Here is a 19317-nt window from a genome sequence, read left to right as displayed (position 1 = left end):
GATCATTGACTTCACAAAGAAAGGAGGAGAACACACACACCCCTCCCCCGCAATCCCCCAACCCCCTCCATCAACAGAGTGGAGATTGAGAAGGTTGAAAGGATCAAGTTCCTAGGAGTCATGATAACCAATGACCTGTTCTGGACTTCCAATGTAGATACAATGGTTGAAAAGGCACAACAATGTCTTTTCTTCCTCAGCCAGTTCAGGACACTTGACATGTCCATAAGGATCCTCATCAATACTTACAGATACATCATAGAAAGCATATTGTCCAAGTGCATAACAGCCTTGTATGGCAATAGCTCTGCCCAGGAATGTAAGAAACTACAGATGGTTGTGTGTACACCTTAGACCATCATGGAAGCTAACCTCCCATCCATGGACTCCATTTACATCTTTCATTGCAGTGGAAAGGCTGCCAACATCATCAAATACCCATCCCAATCTGGTAATGCTCTCCAACAACCTCTTCTGTCAGGCAGAAGAAACAGAAGCTTGAACACATGCACCAGCAGGTTCAGGAACAGCTGCTGTTATTAGACTGATGAATGGACTCTCTAACTTCAAATAATATTGATCTTGTTAATGGTGATCTTGCCTCGTGCATGTCCTGTGCGGTGTAACCTGTATGTCTCATTCTGTCCAATGGGTTTTCACCATATAATCTGTATGTCCTTGCTTACTATGATCTGTGTGTGCTGCTCGCAAACAAAGCTTTATATTGTACTTAGGCACATGTGACAATAAATCAATCAATCAAGTTTAACAACCATATTTTCAATCCCTTCATCCAAGTCATTCATTTAAATTGTAAAAGTTGAGGTCCAGTATTGATCTCTGTGGCACATCATTTGCTACATCTTGCCAATCAGAAAACAGCAAATCTATTCTTACTTTCTGATTCCAATTAGCTAAGTTTCTCTTCACACCAATATGTTATCCCCTACACCATAAGCTTTCATTTTCCATAATAACCTTTTATGTGCCTTGCAGTACTTCTACCAGTTTACATTTGCCCTTGGCAAATGTTTCTTCTTTAAAGGACTCCAAAAATTTGTCAAACATAACTTCCCTTCCACAAAGCCATGTTTACTCTGCTTAATTATTTTAACCTTTTCAAAGTGTCCTGATATAATGGTCTTTAATCTAGCTCCTAACGTTTTTCTGATGACAGATGTTAAGCTAACTGGCCTACAGTTTTCTGCTTTCTGTCTTTGCCCTTTTTTTTAAATAATGGAATTGAATTTGTTATTTTTCAAACTAATGGAAACTTCCCTAAATTTAGTGAATTTTGGAAGATGAAAATAACACATCAATTATCTCACTAGTCATTTCTTTTAAGACTTTCGATGAAGTCCATCAGGTCCCAAGTTCTTGTCAGGCTGCAGCTCCAATCATTTACTTGGTACCCCTTTCCTGATGATTGCAATTTTCTGGAATTCATCCTACCTTTCCATTTTCTAATTTACTGTATTTCTTTTGGGATGTGTTCCTTATTTTCTATTATAATTCAACAGAGTCACTTTTGATTCGAACAACTGTCACAATTGTTAACTTTTTTAAAATATCTATGGAAACTCTTATTGTCCATGTTTATATTTCAGACTGAGTGAAAAAGTGCTCCGTGTTTTGATAATTGGAATTGTTCACTTAAAAAAGATTTAACTTACCACACATTTTAGACTCAATGGTCGAGAATCCGTTGTGAAAGTTGCAAGGGTTATACGTTCATGGAGCTTCCCATTGTTATACTGAGCGAGCAGACAGTTAGAATACACAGAAGCATTAGCTTTCCTGAGTGCTTCCTCTACCTTACTTTCTATCTCAGGATTGTTAAAACAACGTCTGCCTGAATCCGAAGGTGGCTTCACCAGATGTACGAAAGAGCCATCAATTCCAAAAGTCAGGATAGTATTCACTGTGATGTAAGCGTCCAGTGTGCTCCCATACACAATTATATTTCCTGGAGAAAAAGCAATCAATCTAATGAATGCATTAAAGTACTTTAGGAAATCAAGATTAAGCCATAATGTAATTACCTTCCTATTTAGAGGTGCTATGAAATACATGCAGTGCAATCAAACAAATTGGACTGAGAAACACAATACAGGAGTGTTGCATGGTTTGTGTACCCTGAATACAAGAAGTTAAGAATAACGGGGGAAAAAAGCAAGGATAGGAATAAAGAAGTGGAGGGGGACAATCTGAGAGAGAAGCAGAAAAAAGGTAAAATTGGAATACAGAAATACAGGATAAGTCATTCAAAAACAAGGCAGACAAATTAGGAAATACAGTGAAATAGGGCATTTGACAGTATTCCATATTGCTGTGGCTACGGAGTCACAGATAGGACAGACCAGAAAAAGACATCAGATTTCCTTCCCTAAAGGGGCTATATTAAACTCGATATTTTTGTAGAAATCAACAATGGTTTCATGGTCACCATTGCTGAGATTAGTTTTTGATTCCAGATTTTACTAATTGAATGACATTCCACCAGCTGCCACAATGGGAGTGAATTCATCTCCCCAAAGCATTAACCTGGGCCTATAGCCCAGTGACATTACCAATATACAATGACCTGCTTCAGAATCCGAAAAACATAGCTAAGCTATCCCACAAATGATGGATCATATCTAATCCCTGCACTCCTTCTGATAAGTGACAAGTAGAATTTGCACCTATGGACTTTAGTAAGGCGTTTGACAAGGTTCCTCATAGTAGACTGGTCAGCAAGGTTAGATCACATGCAATAGAGGGAGAATAGCCATTTGGATATAGAACTGGCTCAAAGGTAGAAGACAGAGGGAGGTGGTAGAGGATTGCTTTTCAGATTGAAGGCCTGACCAGCGGTGTGCCACAATGACTGGTGCTGGTTCCATTGCTTTTCATTATTTATACAAATGATTTGGATGTGAACATAGGAGAATGGTTAGTAAGTTTGCAGATGACACCAAAATTAGAGATGGAGTGGACAACAAACAAGGTTACCTCAGAATAAAATGGGATTATGATCAAACAGGCTAACAGGCTGAGGAGTGGCAGATGGACTTTAATTTAGATAAATGTGAGGCATTACATTTTGGTACAGCAAATCAGGGTAGGACCCTATATATTTAATGGTCAGGTCCTGGGGAGTGTTGCTGAATGAAAAAGGTTCATAGTTTCCTTGGAAGTGGAGTTGCAGGTAGATAGGATAGTGAAGAAGGCATTTGGCATTCTCAACTTTATTGGTCAGTGCACTGAGTACAGGAGTTGTGAAGTCATGGTTAGGCCACTATTGGAATACTGCGTACAATTCTTGTCTTCCTGCTTTAGGAAGGATGTTGTGAAAGTTGACAGGGTGCAGAAAAGATTTACAAGGACGTTGCCAGGGTTGCAGAGTTTGAGCTTTGGAAGAGGCTGATAGGCTAAGGCTATTTTCCCTGAGCGTCGGAGGTTGAGGAGTGACCTTATAAACATGCATAAAATCATGAGGGGTATGGATAGGGTAAATAGACAAGGTCTTTTCCTTGGTTTTGGCGAGTCCAGAACTAGAGGGAATAGGTTTAAGGTGAGAGGGGAAAGATTTAAAAGGGACATAAGGGGCAACATTTTATGCAGAGGGTAATGTGTGTATGCACTGATCTGCCAGAGGAAGTGGTGGAAGCTGGAATAATTACAACATTTAAAAGGCATCAGGATGTGCATATGAATAGGAAGGGTTTAGAGAGATATGAGCCAAATGCTAGCAAATGGGACTAGATTTATTTAGGATATCTGGTTGGCATGGACAAGTTGGACCGAAGGGCCTGTTATCATGCTGTACATCTCTATGACTTTAGGACTAGCCAAATAAATGTAGTGGCTTTAAAAGCAAGTCAGAGGCTGGCAATTCTGCAGTGACTAACTCACCTCCTAACTCCCGAAATGCCTTCCCAACATCTACAAAGTACAAATCAGAGCTGTAATAGAATACTGTTAATTTGCCTGGGTCAGTGCAGCCCCAACCACGCTTAAGATGCCAGCTACCCAGTTTAAATGGCAGTCGATTCACCACCTTGAGAATTCACTCCTACGAATATTGATGCACAGTGGCAGCAGTGTGTATTATTACACTATGCGCTGCAGCAACTTAACCTGACTCTCAGAAGCACAAAAGCAGCATGGGGGTCTCAATTCATGCAAGCACTCCTCCATACTATTTTGCTGTTCACTCAATATTGCTTGGTCAACACCTTGGAATATTTTCCTGTGTGTATTTTTACAAGAAATGGCCTGCAGCAGGTCAATGAAAGTAACTCACCAACACTTTTTCTCAGAGGCAATAAGTGTTTGGGCAAAAAGATATTGGTGGAGCCTCTGGGTCCAGGGACCCTTCTTCAGAACTGCTTCAGAGGACTAGCAAGAGAGAATGAGCATTTGTACAAAGTCAAAGAGAAGAGTGAAGGAAACAAGGACTTGAAGGGGAAGACAGGAAAGAGACACAGAGCATTTAAGAAATTAAGAGATTTTTGGCAGACCAGTATGACAATATTTAATTGAGGAGCAGTAAAGGCAGTGAGTGACAAACACACAGCTAATGGACAATCAGCAAGCGTTGATCATTCCAGAGAATTTAGTGGAGAATCAATTTCTATTTCTTTTGGAGATTCTCCCCTTAGAGAGCTCATTGATTGGTAGTTAGTAAATGTCATGGTATAGCTACTTCTTATTGGTTTACTCAACACCTTGAAATGGAACTGCAATTTTTAATTAGAGTGGTGCTGGAAAAGCACAGCAGGTCAGGCAGCATCCGAGGAGCAGGAAAAACATTTCTTGATGTTTCCTGATGAAGGGCTTTTGCCTGAAACATTGATTTTCCTGCTCCTCGGATGCTGCTTGACCTGCTGTGCTTTTCCAGCACCACTCTATTCTAGACTCTGATCTCCAGCATCTGCAGTCCTCACTTTTGCCTGCAATTTTTCATGTCAAGGGAAACGGCATTGTGCAGCAGTCAGCAAACATGTATTCTAATAGTACCATAAGGCTTTCCAATGCAGCATCATAACTGTTGGAGCTAATTAAAATCAGGATAGGAGCTTCTCCCATGGATAGTTGATGGACAAGACTTAGCTACAGTGCCATAAAACATTCAATTATGTCAAGCTAAAATTCCCCTCAACATCTCACAGCCTGCAAATAACCCTACCTTTGTCACAAAATGATCAGTTTTTCCCTTCATCACTTCTCATGGTTCTACATAAGTCATCAAGTAAGACATTACTGCACGTATTACCTTGCATTCACTCTCAAAAGCTGTTATACCCTTGTTACTATATCTTTCTCATTTGTTTCTATCATCATGTACATTATCATAAGCCTTGTAAATACTGAAAATCCTTGCCTCGGAAACATATCAATCCAGTTTCATTTTCTGTCCAGGCAAAGTTGGCAGGGAACAGCAGAGAAACAACCAGTGCAGGAAGACGTTCTGCCACTCTTCACATACTGACACCGATGGGAAAAAGGTGCCATCAACATCATTGGTAAAGACAGCATTGAGGATGTCAAGGCTGGAGGCCATGCACAGCAGGGTATATATGGGCATCTTTCCTTCTTTTTCTCTTTCTAATTAACTCTCCCAATTACACACTCACACTGTCACACACTGAGTGTAACAACCTGATGGTGCATTGCTTCTGCCATTGATTTTAACGCTTACTCTTGCAACTAGATCTTAACCCTTGCTCTTCTCTACACATTCTAGGTCACTCAATTGACTCAGTCACTCTAGTCAGATACCCCTCCAGAAGATGCATCACCACTTGTTTTTATTCTGCATTAGTGCTGCACTAGTACAGAATTCAGCACCATCTCTTATTTAGTGATTAGTAGGGTGTGCACTAAGAAATTTATTGAGCTCAAATGAGAAAGGACCAGGTCCAGGTGGCAAGGGTGACCCAGGAAAGCTCACTGGAATGCTAGCTCACATCCTAGCTCTGCTGAAGCAGGTATAGATGCAGAACTTTAAAGACTTGTCCTAGATTATTTCTGTGCACCAGCATTTGCTGACATTATTGGGCTTCCAGCTATGGAGAACTAGAATATGATGCACAGTATGAAAGACTGCACAATCACAAAGCATTGACACTCTGCAATCAACCATGTAGAATGTGAAAATTGCAGCTGTGTACCTCCTCAGGGCTCAACAACCTTATCTGCCTTACTTGGGTTGTGAAACCAAATGGATAAGGATTTCAATTGGACATTATGTCCTGGTGCCTTCTCTCCTATTGATCAGTAGAAGGGTATGGTAGTAATGGCAGTTCTGCATTGGAATGGAATGTGATGCCAACTTTCATAACGACAACAACATACTTGAAGCCCTATGCTAATTCTCACTTTGATGTTAAAGAAATTGGGCTGGGCTAGAATGCTCTGGTAGATGTTGAGCTGCACCAATCTGCAGCTGGGCTCTCATGTCCCAGCTCCTAAAGTTATTTGCAAAATCATAAAAGGCTTTCTGAAATCTTAGTGTATGATGATATGGATAGAAGTGAAAGAGAACTGAAACCCTTGTTCCTGTTCCTTACGGGCCATTAATCAATAGCCCAAAGTTTTTGATCTGGGTCAGAATTTCAAGGCTGCATATTATATGCCTTGCTGATGGGGATTTCAATGATGAGTGGGTGCCCAGCCTTTCTTCCCAGCCAGCTCTGAGCTCATATCTATAATAGGAAGGGTGGCAGAGTGCTGAAAGTGGCAGTCCGTCCACAGTACGTAAATAAATAGTCAATAGTCATTTGAGTTAGCTTGTTAAAAGCTTCGTTAACCTCAATATTAGCCTTCCCATATGAGTTCATGTTTCCATCAAGCACTTTTCTTGGGACTGGTTGCGGACCTGGCCACATGTACTGTGCAACGCTGGCGCTGCTGGGACTGATAAATGGGTTTAAATAAAAAGGATTAATTATTCACATGTTCACTCCAAATATATGACACTATATCACTCAATCACCACCCACACAAATGCATGCTCCAGGGAAACATAGTTAAAGAGGATGGTGCACTTCAACAAGTTAGAAACAAAGGAATCATTTGTAAGTCACATGATTGGCTCAAGTTGGTGCAGGTCTAGTAAATGAGAACTTTTTTTCCACACTTCTAATATAATTGGGTGAATTCAACAATCAAAATTGTATGTCAAAATCATTGCAGGTTTATCTTGAAGTAGTGGATTTTTCAACAGATCAGGAAGTTAGTTTCTTGTAGTCTTAAAACTAGGAGATCAATTTTCTGTACAAGTGGACTTGAAAAGGAACAGCGTTGGTGTTGCTGGTTCTAATTTTCTGTCCCAAATGTTGCTGCTACTGCAGTTTCTGAATGTATTGCTTGCTGATTGACTAGTCCCCCCTGATACTTCGATAAGTAAGATTGGTGATCTGAAAATAGGTTTAATCAGGTGCCCGAGTGATCAATACTTCTATTATTCACCAAAGCAATATGTGGTTTGAAATCATTGCTACACAATGGGAGATGGATAGTGGCCTATGCATCTACTTATGATTTAACCAGTTTCTTTACAGCTCTCTATGTTAGGTTTTGAACTGACAGGCAGTGGATGGAATCTTCCCAATCCCAGAAGTATATGGATTATTGCGAGTCAGTTGAGAAAATATGGCAAATTCTGAAAAATGAGATTCTCGATGTCATGAAGAAAATTCTGATTCTACAACTGCAGCTACAGCTGGAAGAGCACAGCAGTTCAGGCAGCATCCAAGGAGCAGTGAAATTGACGTTTTGGGCAAAAGCCCTTTATCAGGAATAAAGATGAAGGGTTTTGCCCGAAACGTCGATTTCGCTGCTGTGCTCTTCCAGCACCACTAATCCAGAATCTGATTTCCAGCATCTGCAGTCATTGTTTTTACCAACTGCAGCTACAGGCCAATCTTCAAGTATTCACACGCCATTAGTACTAAAGTTCACCTCCTATTCTCCCATTTGTCAGATAGAAACTAAGTGGTGACAATTCCTAATATGAAAGTCAGAGCAGGTTCCTGGAAACTCTCGCTCACCGCTTTCTCCTCTGGACTCCAGTATACACCAGCCCCCAACATCTCAGGTTGCAATCCTCAGAAAGCAACTGCCACCATTCCACAGATGTTGGCTTCAAACTTGTACGAGTTTCACTGCACCATCATGGCCTATCTCTGATCCACTTACAATGCAGTTGTCCATTTCAAGGCACCAGCAATTTTCATTGTAATGCTGCCTACTGGGACAATTTATGCTTGGAGAAAAGCACCTATCTCATGATTTGGAACACTCACTCACTTTCCGAGGTTGCCCACAGCATCTCTGCCTTGCCTTGGCTTTTTACACTTTGCTGCCTCTGACAAAGGGTCACTGGTCGCAAAACATTAACTTTTTTTTCTCTCTACAGATGCTGTCAGACATTCTGAGTTTTTCCACCACTTTTCTTTTTCTTACAGATTTTTCACATCCACAGTTCTTTGTTTAGAGAGGTGGACATGTTGCTGTACAGTACTATGCTATGTCAATGTTACATTTGCAGCATATGCCAGCATTGTACAAGTACTGCAAGTGCTTCAAACAAGTCGCTATGTCTCATACAGCAAGACTAATTACTAGCTACCTTAAAAGTCTTAGTTGCTGACCAAAATTCACAAACATCATTGGCTGCAAAAGGTCATGGAACAAATTTCCTCCTACCTTCAACTCTAGGTAATTACTGATATGTTCTTTTGTGCATACTGCCTGAAGTAACAACACAGGTGCTGGTATCCCGCCACCAAGGCACCCTTTATTTACACGTGGAAATTCCTGACACTGATCCAACTGTCAGAGCCAGTTCTCAGAATGTCAGGATGTCTGATACTCCCGTTTTTATCTGTTAGCCAAGGATCCTTGATTAGATCAGATAACAACTCCAATCAAGGAACTCATATTCTATGAGGTCCACCTGGCTGACCTCATTATAATCACTACATCACTCCTCCTCTGAGTCCTAGGACATAGGCTGGTTCATTTTCTTGTAAAGCTTTAGTGTCTGGTGTCTCAGGGAAAGGTAGACTCTTAATAACCGAAAAAGTTGCGGGTTCACACGCTGTCAGGAGAATTACTCATTAGTTTTTATTTGCCCCAATGTCATTTGCCTGGAAAGAATAATGCATTCTTTCCACATACTGGGCTCAGTCTTTGATGGCAGAATTGAATGATTCAATCTTCCCAAATAATGGCATGTTGCCAGTAATGCTTACCCAATTCAAAGACGACTAATGAGAATGAATGTCTTCAGGAGCATGCTTTACTCTTGTCACCACTGAAATAACTCCATAGAGGTCTGTATCTTGTCACTAAGTCACCCTCTTTTTACATGTGGAAAGTTGTTGACACTGATTCAGCTCCTTCAGAACCAGCTCTCAGACAGTTAGGATGTCTGACATTCCTGTTTTTATCTGTCAGTCAGGATTCTCTCATATTCTATGAGGTCCACCTGGTTGACCTTGTTACAAGCACTATACAGCCACTCTTGGACTTTGTCGAGGTGGGGGTGGGTAAAGTATCAGTAATCATATAGCATTTACAATTTCCTCCTGTATTTACATGGCATGATTTGTGATGCAAACATGAGAATAAGTTCCACCATATCAAAGGTTCGTGGACAGACATTCCGTGGCCCTCCTTGTTCGAGTCTGCATTGAACACTATGCCAAACTGTCATTTGTGTGTTGTGCGAATGCTAACTGCTCACATTACTCAAGGCTTGTTCTGTTTCTTTTATTTCCCACAGGTTCTTTGGAACCACGATTAATGGATGCAACCACAGCAGAGTTAGAAGGCTTGCAATGCTCTGAGTCTATGTAGGAATTGTAAAAGTCACCTGATCTTCTGCAACCATCTTAGCACTCCTTAAATATTCATTTTCGAAAGAGGCAATTCCAGAAAATCATAAACCGGATATGGTGCATGTTTAAGATTATGAATATTGTGTGCCTTTGCTACGTAAGACAATAGAGCCACAATATTAATTGCAATGTTGCAATATTGACTAAATATCAACATTAGTCTTTGCTATTGGTTTGACATTAGAGTGGCAGTGATATACTTTGGATATGATTATACAAAGGGCAGGGAATGTTTAACTGAAACATTCTATATGAAATTATTGCCAACAATCACTGGATGGAGCCACAATTTTTGTTCATCTCCTTCCTATCTTCTCATTATTCCGCCTCTCCTTAGTGTTTTCTCCCTCATCCTACTGAAGGAACTACTCCGATAGTGGTTGCATGATTTGTCCCATTGCAAAACAAACTTATGCAATATAAACCACAACCCTCCAAGAATTCTGAGCTCCTCCAATCAAGGGCAACCCCAATGTCCTTTCCCCAATAATTTTAGACCATGCCTTAAGCTGTTTCAGTCTCAAGTGTTAGAATTCATTTCCTAAATCTCTCTGCCTCCAACCTTCTTTCTTTAAGATGCTCCCTAAAACCTACCATTTTGCCAAGCATTTGATCACCTATCTGAATATCTCTGTCATTGGATTGGTGGTTTTTGTGTAACTATACTTCTGTGAAATGTCTTGGAACATTTTACTAATATAAAGGTACTTTATACATGTGTAAGTTGATGCTAATATGACCACAATCATATGGTTATATGACTCTTTATGGTATTTATGTAACCTGATGCTGTGCAATTTCTGACATTATGGTACAGAGCAGAGATTCACAAATGAGTATGAGTTCCTTTCATGAGTTAAGAGCCTAGCGTGCAAAAGAAACACTTTATTTCAAGGCTGACAGCCTCTTACCTGCTGTGCAGGGCAAAAAAAAAGGGGGGGGGGTGTGGTTAATTGGTGTACTATGAAAACATCTTGGTATTTTGCAGGAAAGCGGGTACAGACTTGCATGATGTATTGTGAGTCATTATGCACAAGTTACATATTAATAAAGCACAGCCCTTATAATTCATTAAAGCAGTGGCAATATTTGAAGAAGCCCTTAGGTAATAAGTGTGCAGTCACTGACATCTTGAACTGGGAAGAATCTTTCAATGTGCATAAACGCTTGGGTTCTATCCTACTACTTCTTAATATCCACAGAGAAAACTATGAATGTATTTGCTTGAGCAAACATAGGAATCAGCCAACTGATTAACACAAGCATAAACTGCAGACTGACTAATATTATTGATGCCCCCTGTAGCAGCTTGGAAGGGCTGAGAGACAATAGAGTTCAGACAGTAGTGACCGATGATGCAACAGGCTCTGCCAGATCTATTTCTATATCTAGGTCTGCCAGTTAGTTACTGATCTTCTTACACAATCTGACCCAACTCTGTCACAATTCCTCAAGAGAATCAGAGCTTCATTTGAGAAATGAAGGTATTTTGTCATTGCTTATAAACTATATGAAACACCACCTACTATTAATAATATGACTTGTCGCAACTCTTATTTGTATCATACTCCTTACCTGGCATCTCCTCTTCCCGGGGATGTTAAAAAAGATCTCCATGAATAAATGAGTGCAATGTCAGAGTTCCTTAACAAGTTGTAACAAAAAGAAGGAACCACAAGTACTTTCAAACCACCAAAGGACAGAAACTTGCATTTATGTAATGCTTTTCATGATCACTGGTTGGCAGGTGAAATAAACCCTATTAGTGACTACAAAAAAGTATCTCCCAAAACTCTACATAGTTTTATCTAACAGCAGCTGATGATTGGTTCACATAGGTCACTCAAACTATTCTTCACTTTATTTGTAGAAACCACTGCAAAGGGCAAATGAAAAAGCAATGATGGTTGTCAGGTTAGTGAAGACAAAACTAGTATTGGCATTAAATTATGTCAAAGTGTTCCTTATGTTCACATATTCAAAAACCTCCCACCTGTTTCAGACTGGAGCTCCAATTGCTGGATACCAAAGCAGTGATACGTTGGTGGGACTCAACAGCCATTTGACATTGACTACACTACCACATTGTGTACATGGAGTGATAGCTAAACCCAAATCTGCCCACAAAATCCCTTCTCCATAAGAGTTTTTTTTCTGTGTGAGACTGGCCACCCAAAAATTTATAACATCCAAGTTAGTTTTTGGAATATTTAGGGTTAGATTTTTATATGGCAATGCGATGAAATTTGGTGCGGCAGTAAGTAAGGTGAAGTATGGCCTTAGATTATAAGAGGATATCAATGAGCTGGTCAGTGGCAAATGGAATTCAGTCTGGATAATTATGAGATGCACTTAGGCAGGACCAAAAAAGCAAGGGAATATTCAAAGAACGGTAGGATCCTGGGATGCTTTGAGAAAGGCACCTTCCAGATGAAGCAATGCTTTACCTGTACTTCAATCTGTCTTTATAACTGAAGCCTGTCATCCCTGGGGTAACGCTTGTAAATCTCTTCTACTCTCTCTCTCCATCCTATAGTGTGGTGCACAGATCTGTACACAATTATTCAGTACATGACTAATAAGTATTCCTATATTCCAATTCAGTATACTACAATCCACTCAACTGCGCTCAACTTGAGCTCTCCCCCTCACTCTTATGCCAGACACAACCATAAAAAAAGCACCTGTTTGTGAAAGGTTAAAAAAAACACAAGGAAAGAAAAAAAAATAGAAAGCTAACAAAAATAATTAAACAGTGTGAAAGCAGTGGCAGGAAGAAAATAATGATTTCTGTCTGTAAGTAATGTTTTAGTAAGGAACTACTAAGATGTTCTTGTTATTACAAAATTATGTATCACGCAATTCACTAAAACAATGTAACATAAGCATTTACTCATTACTCATGTTTGTTATAGTCAATATGGCTAATAATATAAGACAGTACAAGGATTAGGAAGCCAAATGTTAAATTACTGTTGTTAATCAACTGGATTATTGAACAGAAATATATTAACAAGTAGACATTAGTCAGCAATTGCTCAGTCTTAAGTGACAGTCAATGAGCCATTATTGCTTAATAACATAACTTGATGCACCAACATCCTAAAATAAAAGATCCTATAAACATTAACAGGTTTGTTGAAAATGCATTCCTAACTAAAACTGTTGGTGTATTACATTAATCCTAAAGGAACCTGGGAGATTGTACGTAAGTAGTTAGTATGACAACCAATTACAAGAATGAAATTACACTTATTACCAGACTTAAATTTATGTTACCATTGAAAATCATTCTTGCTTATAAAGCAGGATCATTTATTTTTCAAATGAATATAACTACAATATCTCCTTGATAATAAATTAACAGTTAATCACCTAATTAAATGGGTATTCATGTGTATTCTTCAGTATATTCGCTCTAAACAACACAGCAATTTACAGATAATTAAAATATATAATAAATTTGAAAAACGTGGGAACACATCTAAAATTCCAAATAATTTCTGTAGTGTTGGGAAACAAAGCTAGCTGAAATAATGATATCACAAAACTTAATTAAACATAATTACATCACACTGACTACATGAAAATAAAGCATGTCTTAAAAATTCTTGCATCTGTCAGGTACCTTGAGACTGTGGAAGTTGATTAAGTAAATTGAACAAATGATAGCATTCTTACACCGCCTATTTTCTATTTTTATTATATTGTAATCATTTTCCAATTACATTACACAATTCCCTTTAGTTTTAAGATGCAGCCATAGGTTTGATGGAGAGAAGATGCTTTACTTGTGGAGAGTCTAAAGCTAGGGGCCATCAATATGTGAATAAATACAATAAAGAATTCAGGAAAAGCACCTTTAGCCAGAGAATGATTAGAATTTGGAAACAGTGCAACCTGGATTGGTGGGGTGTACGGTTTTGGAGTGAGAGGGATTGAACATTTACATGGAGTGAAGCCGCATGGGCATTGTTGTTGTGCTGAGCATTGTTGAGGGATGGTGGGGAGTGGAGTCGAACATTACTAAAAGTGAGAGATTCAATCTTGCCCCACTCACTCCAATACCCCATTTCTCAACTATACTGACTCTTTCAACACTAGTCAGACAAGACGACTGGATTCCAGAAAGTGAGTCAAGAGAGGGTGGCTATAAGAAAGGGTGAACGCTGTTTCAAACCCCCCTATCCCTCAACAATTTTACGCACCACAACAATACCCATGTTGTCTTCACTCCATAGCAAAAGTGAGGACTGCAGATGCTGGAGATCAGAGTCAAGATTAGAAGGGCGGCATGGTGGCTCAGTGGTTAGCACTGCTGCCTCATAGCACCAGGGTCCCAGGTTCAATTCCAGCCTTAGGCGACTGTCTGTGTGGAGTTTGCACATTCTCCCCGTGTCTGCGTGGGTTTCCTCCAGGTGCTCCGGTTTCCTCCCACAGTCACAAAGATGTGCAGGTCAGGTGAATTGGCCATGCTGAATTGCCCATAGTGTTAGGTGCATTAGTCAGAGGGAAATGGGTCTGGGTGTGTTACTCTTTGGAGGGGCAGTGTGGACTGGTTGGGCTGAAGGGCCTGTTTCCATACGGTAGGGAATCTAATAAAAGAGTGGTGCTGAGAAGGCACAGTAGGTCAGCCTGCATCCGAGGAGCAGAAAATCAAGGGGTTTTGCCTGAAAAATCGATTTTCCTGCTCCTCGGATGCTGCCTGACTTGCTGTGCTTTTCCAGCACTACTCTAATCTTGATTGTCTTCACTCCAAGTAAATGCTCAGTCCCTCCCACTGAAAAGCCCGACACCCCATTACTCCAGATTGCACTATTTCAAATTCTAATCATTCTCTGGCTAAAGATGCTATGACGGGAGGTCAAGAAATGACCTGGAATGGGGAGAATGAATATTGTGAGGGGTTAAGGGAGGATGAGCATTGTTGGTGGTGATGGGAAAGTGAAGAGAGGTGTACACTGTTGAGGGTGAGTGGGGACTAACCATTGATGAGGTGGAGCTCAGCATTGTCAGTGGGTGGGAGGAGGATGAGTATGATGCAGTGGTGGGGGGGGGGGGAAGGCGTGTGAAGATTAGGATGAACATGAGGGAGTGAGGGAGGTTTAGTGAGGGGATGTACAGTATTGAGATTGAGAGGTCTGTTTAAAACAGTGTAAGTCAATGAACTGAAGACAGATCTTAAGGAAAATGTCTTCATTTCATGATGATAAGTGGGGGCACATCTGCACTGCATTAAAGCTCACCAGTTATGTTCACCCCTGCAACCTTGCTGAAGTCGGTATCAGAAGGTGGAAAAACTGTTAGTTAAGATGATAAGTGGGTAGTTGAAATCACAGTTAAGATTGCATGCAGTATCTCTGACACTGAACAGAAGACCTGGGGCTACAAAATTGAGAAAAAAGTCTTAACAAGCACAAAAGAAAATCTCATTGTGACACACAAGTAGCCAGAGAAGGAAGGAGAAAATATTCCCGACCTAGGGAAACGTAGAGGAAGAGAAAATAGAATACTGAATAAAGGCAGAAAATATTATAAAATAGAGAAGGAATAGACAGAGAAAGATAGAACCAGAGGGAAAATATTGAAATCATTTGTTGCTGTTTGTCTAGAGTGATGTTAGTAAAATGTCCTGCAATACAAAGTGATGTAATTTATACCATATGTTCCCTCTTAATTAATAGAAGTGATTTTTGGAGTTGGTTTAAGAGAGAAATATTGGGCTCCAAACTGGCTGCTTTTAGTTATCACTGTGATGAAAACATCCTAAAAATCTGCCAACTGATTTCAGCAATGTTGTAGCCTGAGGAACTCAGAGAGAAAAGAGTCAGACAGTGCTGTTGTAGAGGAAAAGGAGATGGAGAATGAAACACAAAGAGAAAAAGTCATTTGGAGCTGATGAAAAGCACTATGTAGTGAAAGAGAGAACAGAGAAGGGAAGATACCAGACTGGTATCAATATGGCAGGTGGATAGTTGGATTGGTTTCATCTTTCGTGCAGCATTTTCGACATTTTCCCATCTACTGCCATTTTAGTCAATGACATATCAAATCCAGGATGGCCTAAAGCATACTTATTATCTTGAAGTTACGACCCAAAGATATCACTAGCACTGCAACATGATTTTTAAAATTGAAATTACGAAGGATTTAGAGTGTGTAGAAGAAGCTGAGGTAGGTGTTCTTTTTTCTTTTTTATTAGAATTTCATGTACGCCATGAGTATGAGTCTTATAGAGTCATAGAGTGCTACAGTATGGAGACAGGTCCTTTGGCCCAAACTTGTCCATGCCTACCAAAATGTCCGCCTACGCTAACACCATTTCCCTGCACTTGGCCTATATCCTTCTAAAACTTTCCTATCTATGTATTTGACCAGTTCTGGTCTTCCCTTTCCCTACCCTCAGTGGAGTCTCTTTGGACACCCACCAATTAACACAAATTTTGTGCCAGTGATCATTTGCTTAGTCAGCATAGGCAGCTTACTTACATTTCATAACCAGTATAAGTTCTGGCCACAGTCTAATTTCCTGCCCTAATCACTGTTTTCACATCATTTCCACTGACCCTGGGTAGTAAATAGTGTAAATTTTGAGACATTTACCATGTTCACTATTAGAATTGTCACAGAAGATCAATTCGTAATAATCATTATAATTGTGGTAATATTAAAATTCTACCTTTAATATTTGCTTCATGCTTTTTGAGCCAATGCAGTGCATTTTCACAGTCATCATGACTATTAAGAACAAAAAGGTTGGAGGGTATTTTTCCTGTAAATTGCTGGTCAGGGTCAACAGTCACATCCTTATTTGTCAGCATGTCTTTTATATCCACTCCTGTGGGACAAGGAACCTGTATAATGGGAAATCTGTTTCAGTCAACCATAATAATCTTATATATCATCCAGTTATTTTTAGTTGCTATTTTTCATGTAAGAATCAAAATGTCTGCAGAATGACCACCATAAACTGAAAAGGCCATGTTTTTATTTCTAGAACTGTGAACAGATATCTCAAAAGATGGTTTGTCTATACCCCAGTATTGTCGCTGACCACTAAAGAATTTGAATACGAGAATAAAAATTATAAGTTGATGTTAACGGGTTTTGAGTCAATTCTGGTCAGCAAGAATAGGGGTAATGGGTAATCAATAGCTTGTATTTATAAGGTGCATTTTGTGTACAGCCATGTCCCATAGGACTTCTCAAAGGTAATCAGAAATAAAAATATGCAATTGTCACTGGTTGTATTGTCAATGTTGAGAGTGGTGTCACACCTCAATCATTCTCTGCTGAAAACACTGTAATCTTATAATGACAATGTTGTAAATACAAGTTTCATTAGCATGGCAATCTTGGACTACTTGCGGTATTCACCCAGAAACACTGTAAAACATAAAGTATATCGTTTGTGCTGGAACATTACAACAAGGAGTGGTGCATGTATGGAATGAGCTATCAGAGGAAGTGGTGGTAGCTGGGACAATTACAACTCTTAAAAGGCATCTGGATGGGTATATGAATAGGAAGGGTTTAGAGGGAATATGGGCCAAGTGCTGGCAAGTGGGACCAGATTAATTTAGGATATTAGATTAGATTACTTACAGTGTGGAAACAGGCCCTTCGGCCCAACAAGTCCACACTGACCCGCCGAAGCGCAACCCACCCATACCCCTACCATTACCCCTTTAACCTAACACTACGGGCAATTTAGCATGGCCAATTCACCTGACCCGCACATCTTTGAACTGTGGGAGGAAACCGGAGCACCCGGAGGAAACCCACGCAGACACGGGGAGAATGTGCAAACTCCACACAGTCAGTCGCCTGAGTCGGGAATTGAACCCGGGTCTACAGGCGCTGTGAGGCAGCAGTGCTAACCACTGGGCCACCGTGCCGCCCACATATCTAGTCGGCATTGATGGGTTGGACTGAAGGGTCTATTTCCATGTTGTATATCTCTATGATTCTATGACTTGATGTAGAAATAATAGGATCTAGATCACCTCTAAGAGTGGTATCTGATACTTATCAAGACAAGCATATCTCTGTTCCATCTTAAACAAATGCTGAGTCCAATTATGTTATACTGAATATATTGAAGAGAATTTTAATTCGCCAGAATTTGTGGTTTGGATTGAGTGGGAAGTTAAGATATTGTATATCTAAATCTAGACATTAACTCATATCCAAGCTAATCACTTCTACCTTTAATGGCGGTTAACAGGGGATAGGCAAACAACCCTCTCCCAGGAGGAAATGAAAAATGCTAATCAGGTTTTGTGTTATGTTCAGAATGGCTGAGATAAGTTCTGTAATCAGCCAACACACACTCGCTATTAGCCTTGCATGCAAATACAGTGGTCATTTGAAACTATAACCCATCCAAGAGTCAATGTCTTGACAAAAGAATAGACAAAAGGAATTTAGCAAAAATAGAAAAGAAACACAATTGGTTCTGTGTGACAATTTCAAATATTCGTACACACTATGCATTTTGCTTAAATAGATACTTATACATACCTGATACTGTAGTCCAGTACATAGGATTAGATGCTCATATGGCACCTTTGTTTCTCCTGTTACAAGTACATATTTTGCAGCTCTGTTTATACCAATCATCTTGCCAGTCACCACATTAACCCAAGTCTGCAATGATATCTGTGCGTGATCGTCATGATTATAGTTGTAACTGCAGGGGGAAAGGTACAGTGTTAAATAGCAGTTCTATTCTTTACAGAATTAATTAAGAGTGTTGTGGATCTGTAATATCTTTGTTAATATAATGGGCTAAGTGGAGCTTGCAGTCAGAGGTCATAAGTAAGGTGCAGGTGGTGGGAAAAACAAGTAATGTTCTTCTGCCAAAATGACAAACAATATCTGCAGTTAGCTCGAAGCAACTCGAAATGAAAATCTAAAAAAGTAACAGATCAAACTAAAGGATGATTCAATACTTTGATAAAACAAGCCGCACTACTCATTAAGATTATATGTACAGCTTAAGTTGTACATTGATATTATTGTCGTTCAAGCTATTTTCTGTTTAACTTCTGCTTCAAGGCAAAATAAACCTTCAGTATAATGCACCTTAAGTGTATAGAACCTCTAGCACCAGAAAAATGCCAAAGGACATGCCAAAGTGCTTCACAGTCTATATAACACTCTTGAAACGTGGGCAAAAATGGCAGTTAATTTATAATAATTATTTGCCAACAGCAAGACGCTATTTGAGAGATAAATATTGAATAAATCACCAGCATAGCACTGCCATACAAGTACGAATAGTGCCATGGATCTTTTGTATCCACCCGAGCATGCAGATATGGTCTCATTTTAAATCTCATCTGAAAATCAGTATGTTTGACAATACAACATGTCCTCGGTTAGATTTTGTACTGAATATGGCTCATAATTTTCTGACTCA

The 19317-nt window shown here is 39.7% G+C and overlaps 1 protein-coding gene across 1 annotated transcript in view; it reads right to left on the bottom strand.

Annotated features, from left to right (window-relative positions):
- Positions 1-19317, bottom strand: part of cfap61 (cilia and flagella associated protein 61) — a 240219-nt gene that overhangs the window by 81972 nt on the left and 138930 nt on the right. Inside the window, exons 19-21 of the mRNA XM_087990980.1 lie at positions 18417-18585; positions 16573-16747; positions 1674-1966 (exon numbers count right to left, since the gene is read on the bottom strand). Coding sequence (XP_087847106.1) covers positions 1674-1966; positions 16573-16747; positions 18417-18585 — 637 coding nt within the window. The remainder of the gene's footprint in view (positions 1-1673; positions 1967-16572; positions 16748-18416; positions 18586-19317) is intronic.

The sequence above is a fragment of the Chiloscyllium plagiosum genome, unplaced genomic scaffold, assembly GCF_037043375.1.
Source record: "Chiloscyllium plagiosum isolate Xiang-an unplaced genomic scaffold, Cpla_swu_hap1 HiC_scaffold_10, whole genome shotgun sequence".
NCBI lineage: Eukaryota > Metazoa > Chordata > Chondrichthyes > Orectolobiformes > Hemiscylliidae > Chiloscyllium > Chiloscyllium plagiosum.
This window is presented reverse-complemented; position numbering and strand designations above follow the sequence as displayed.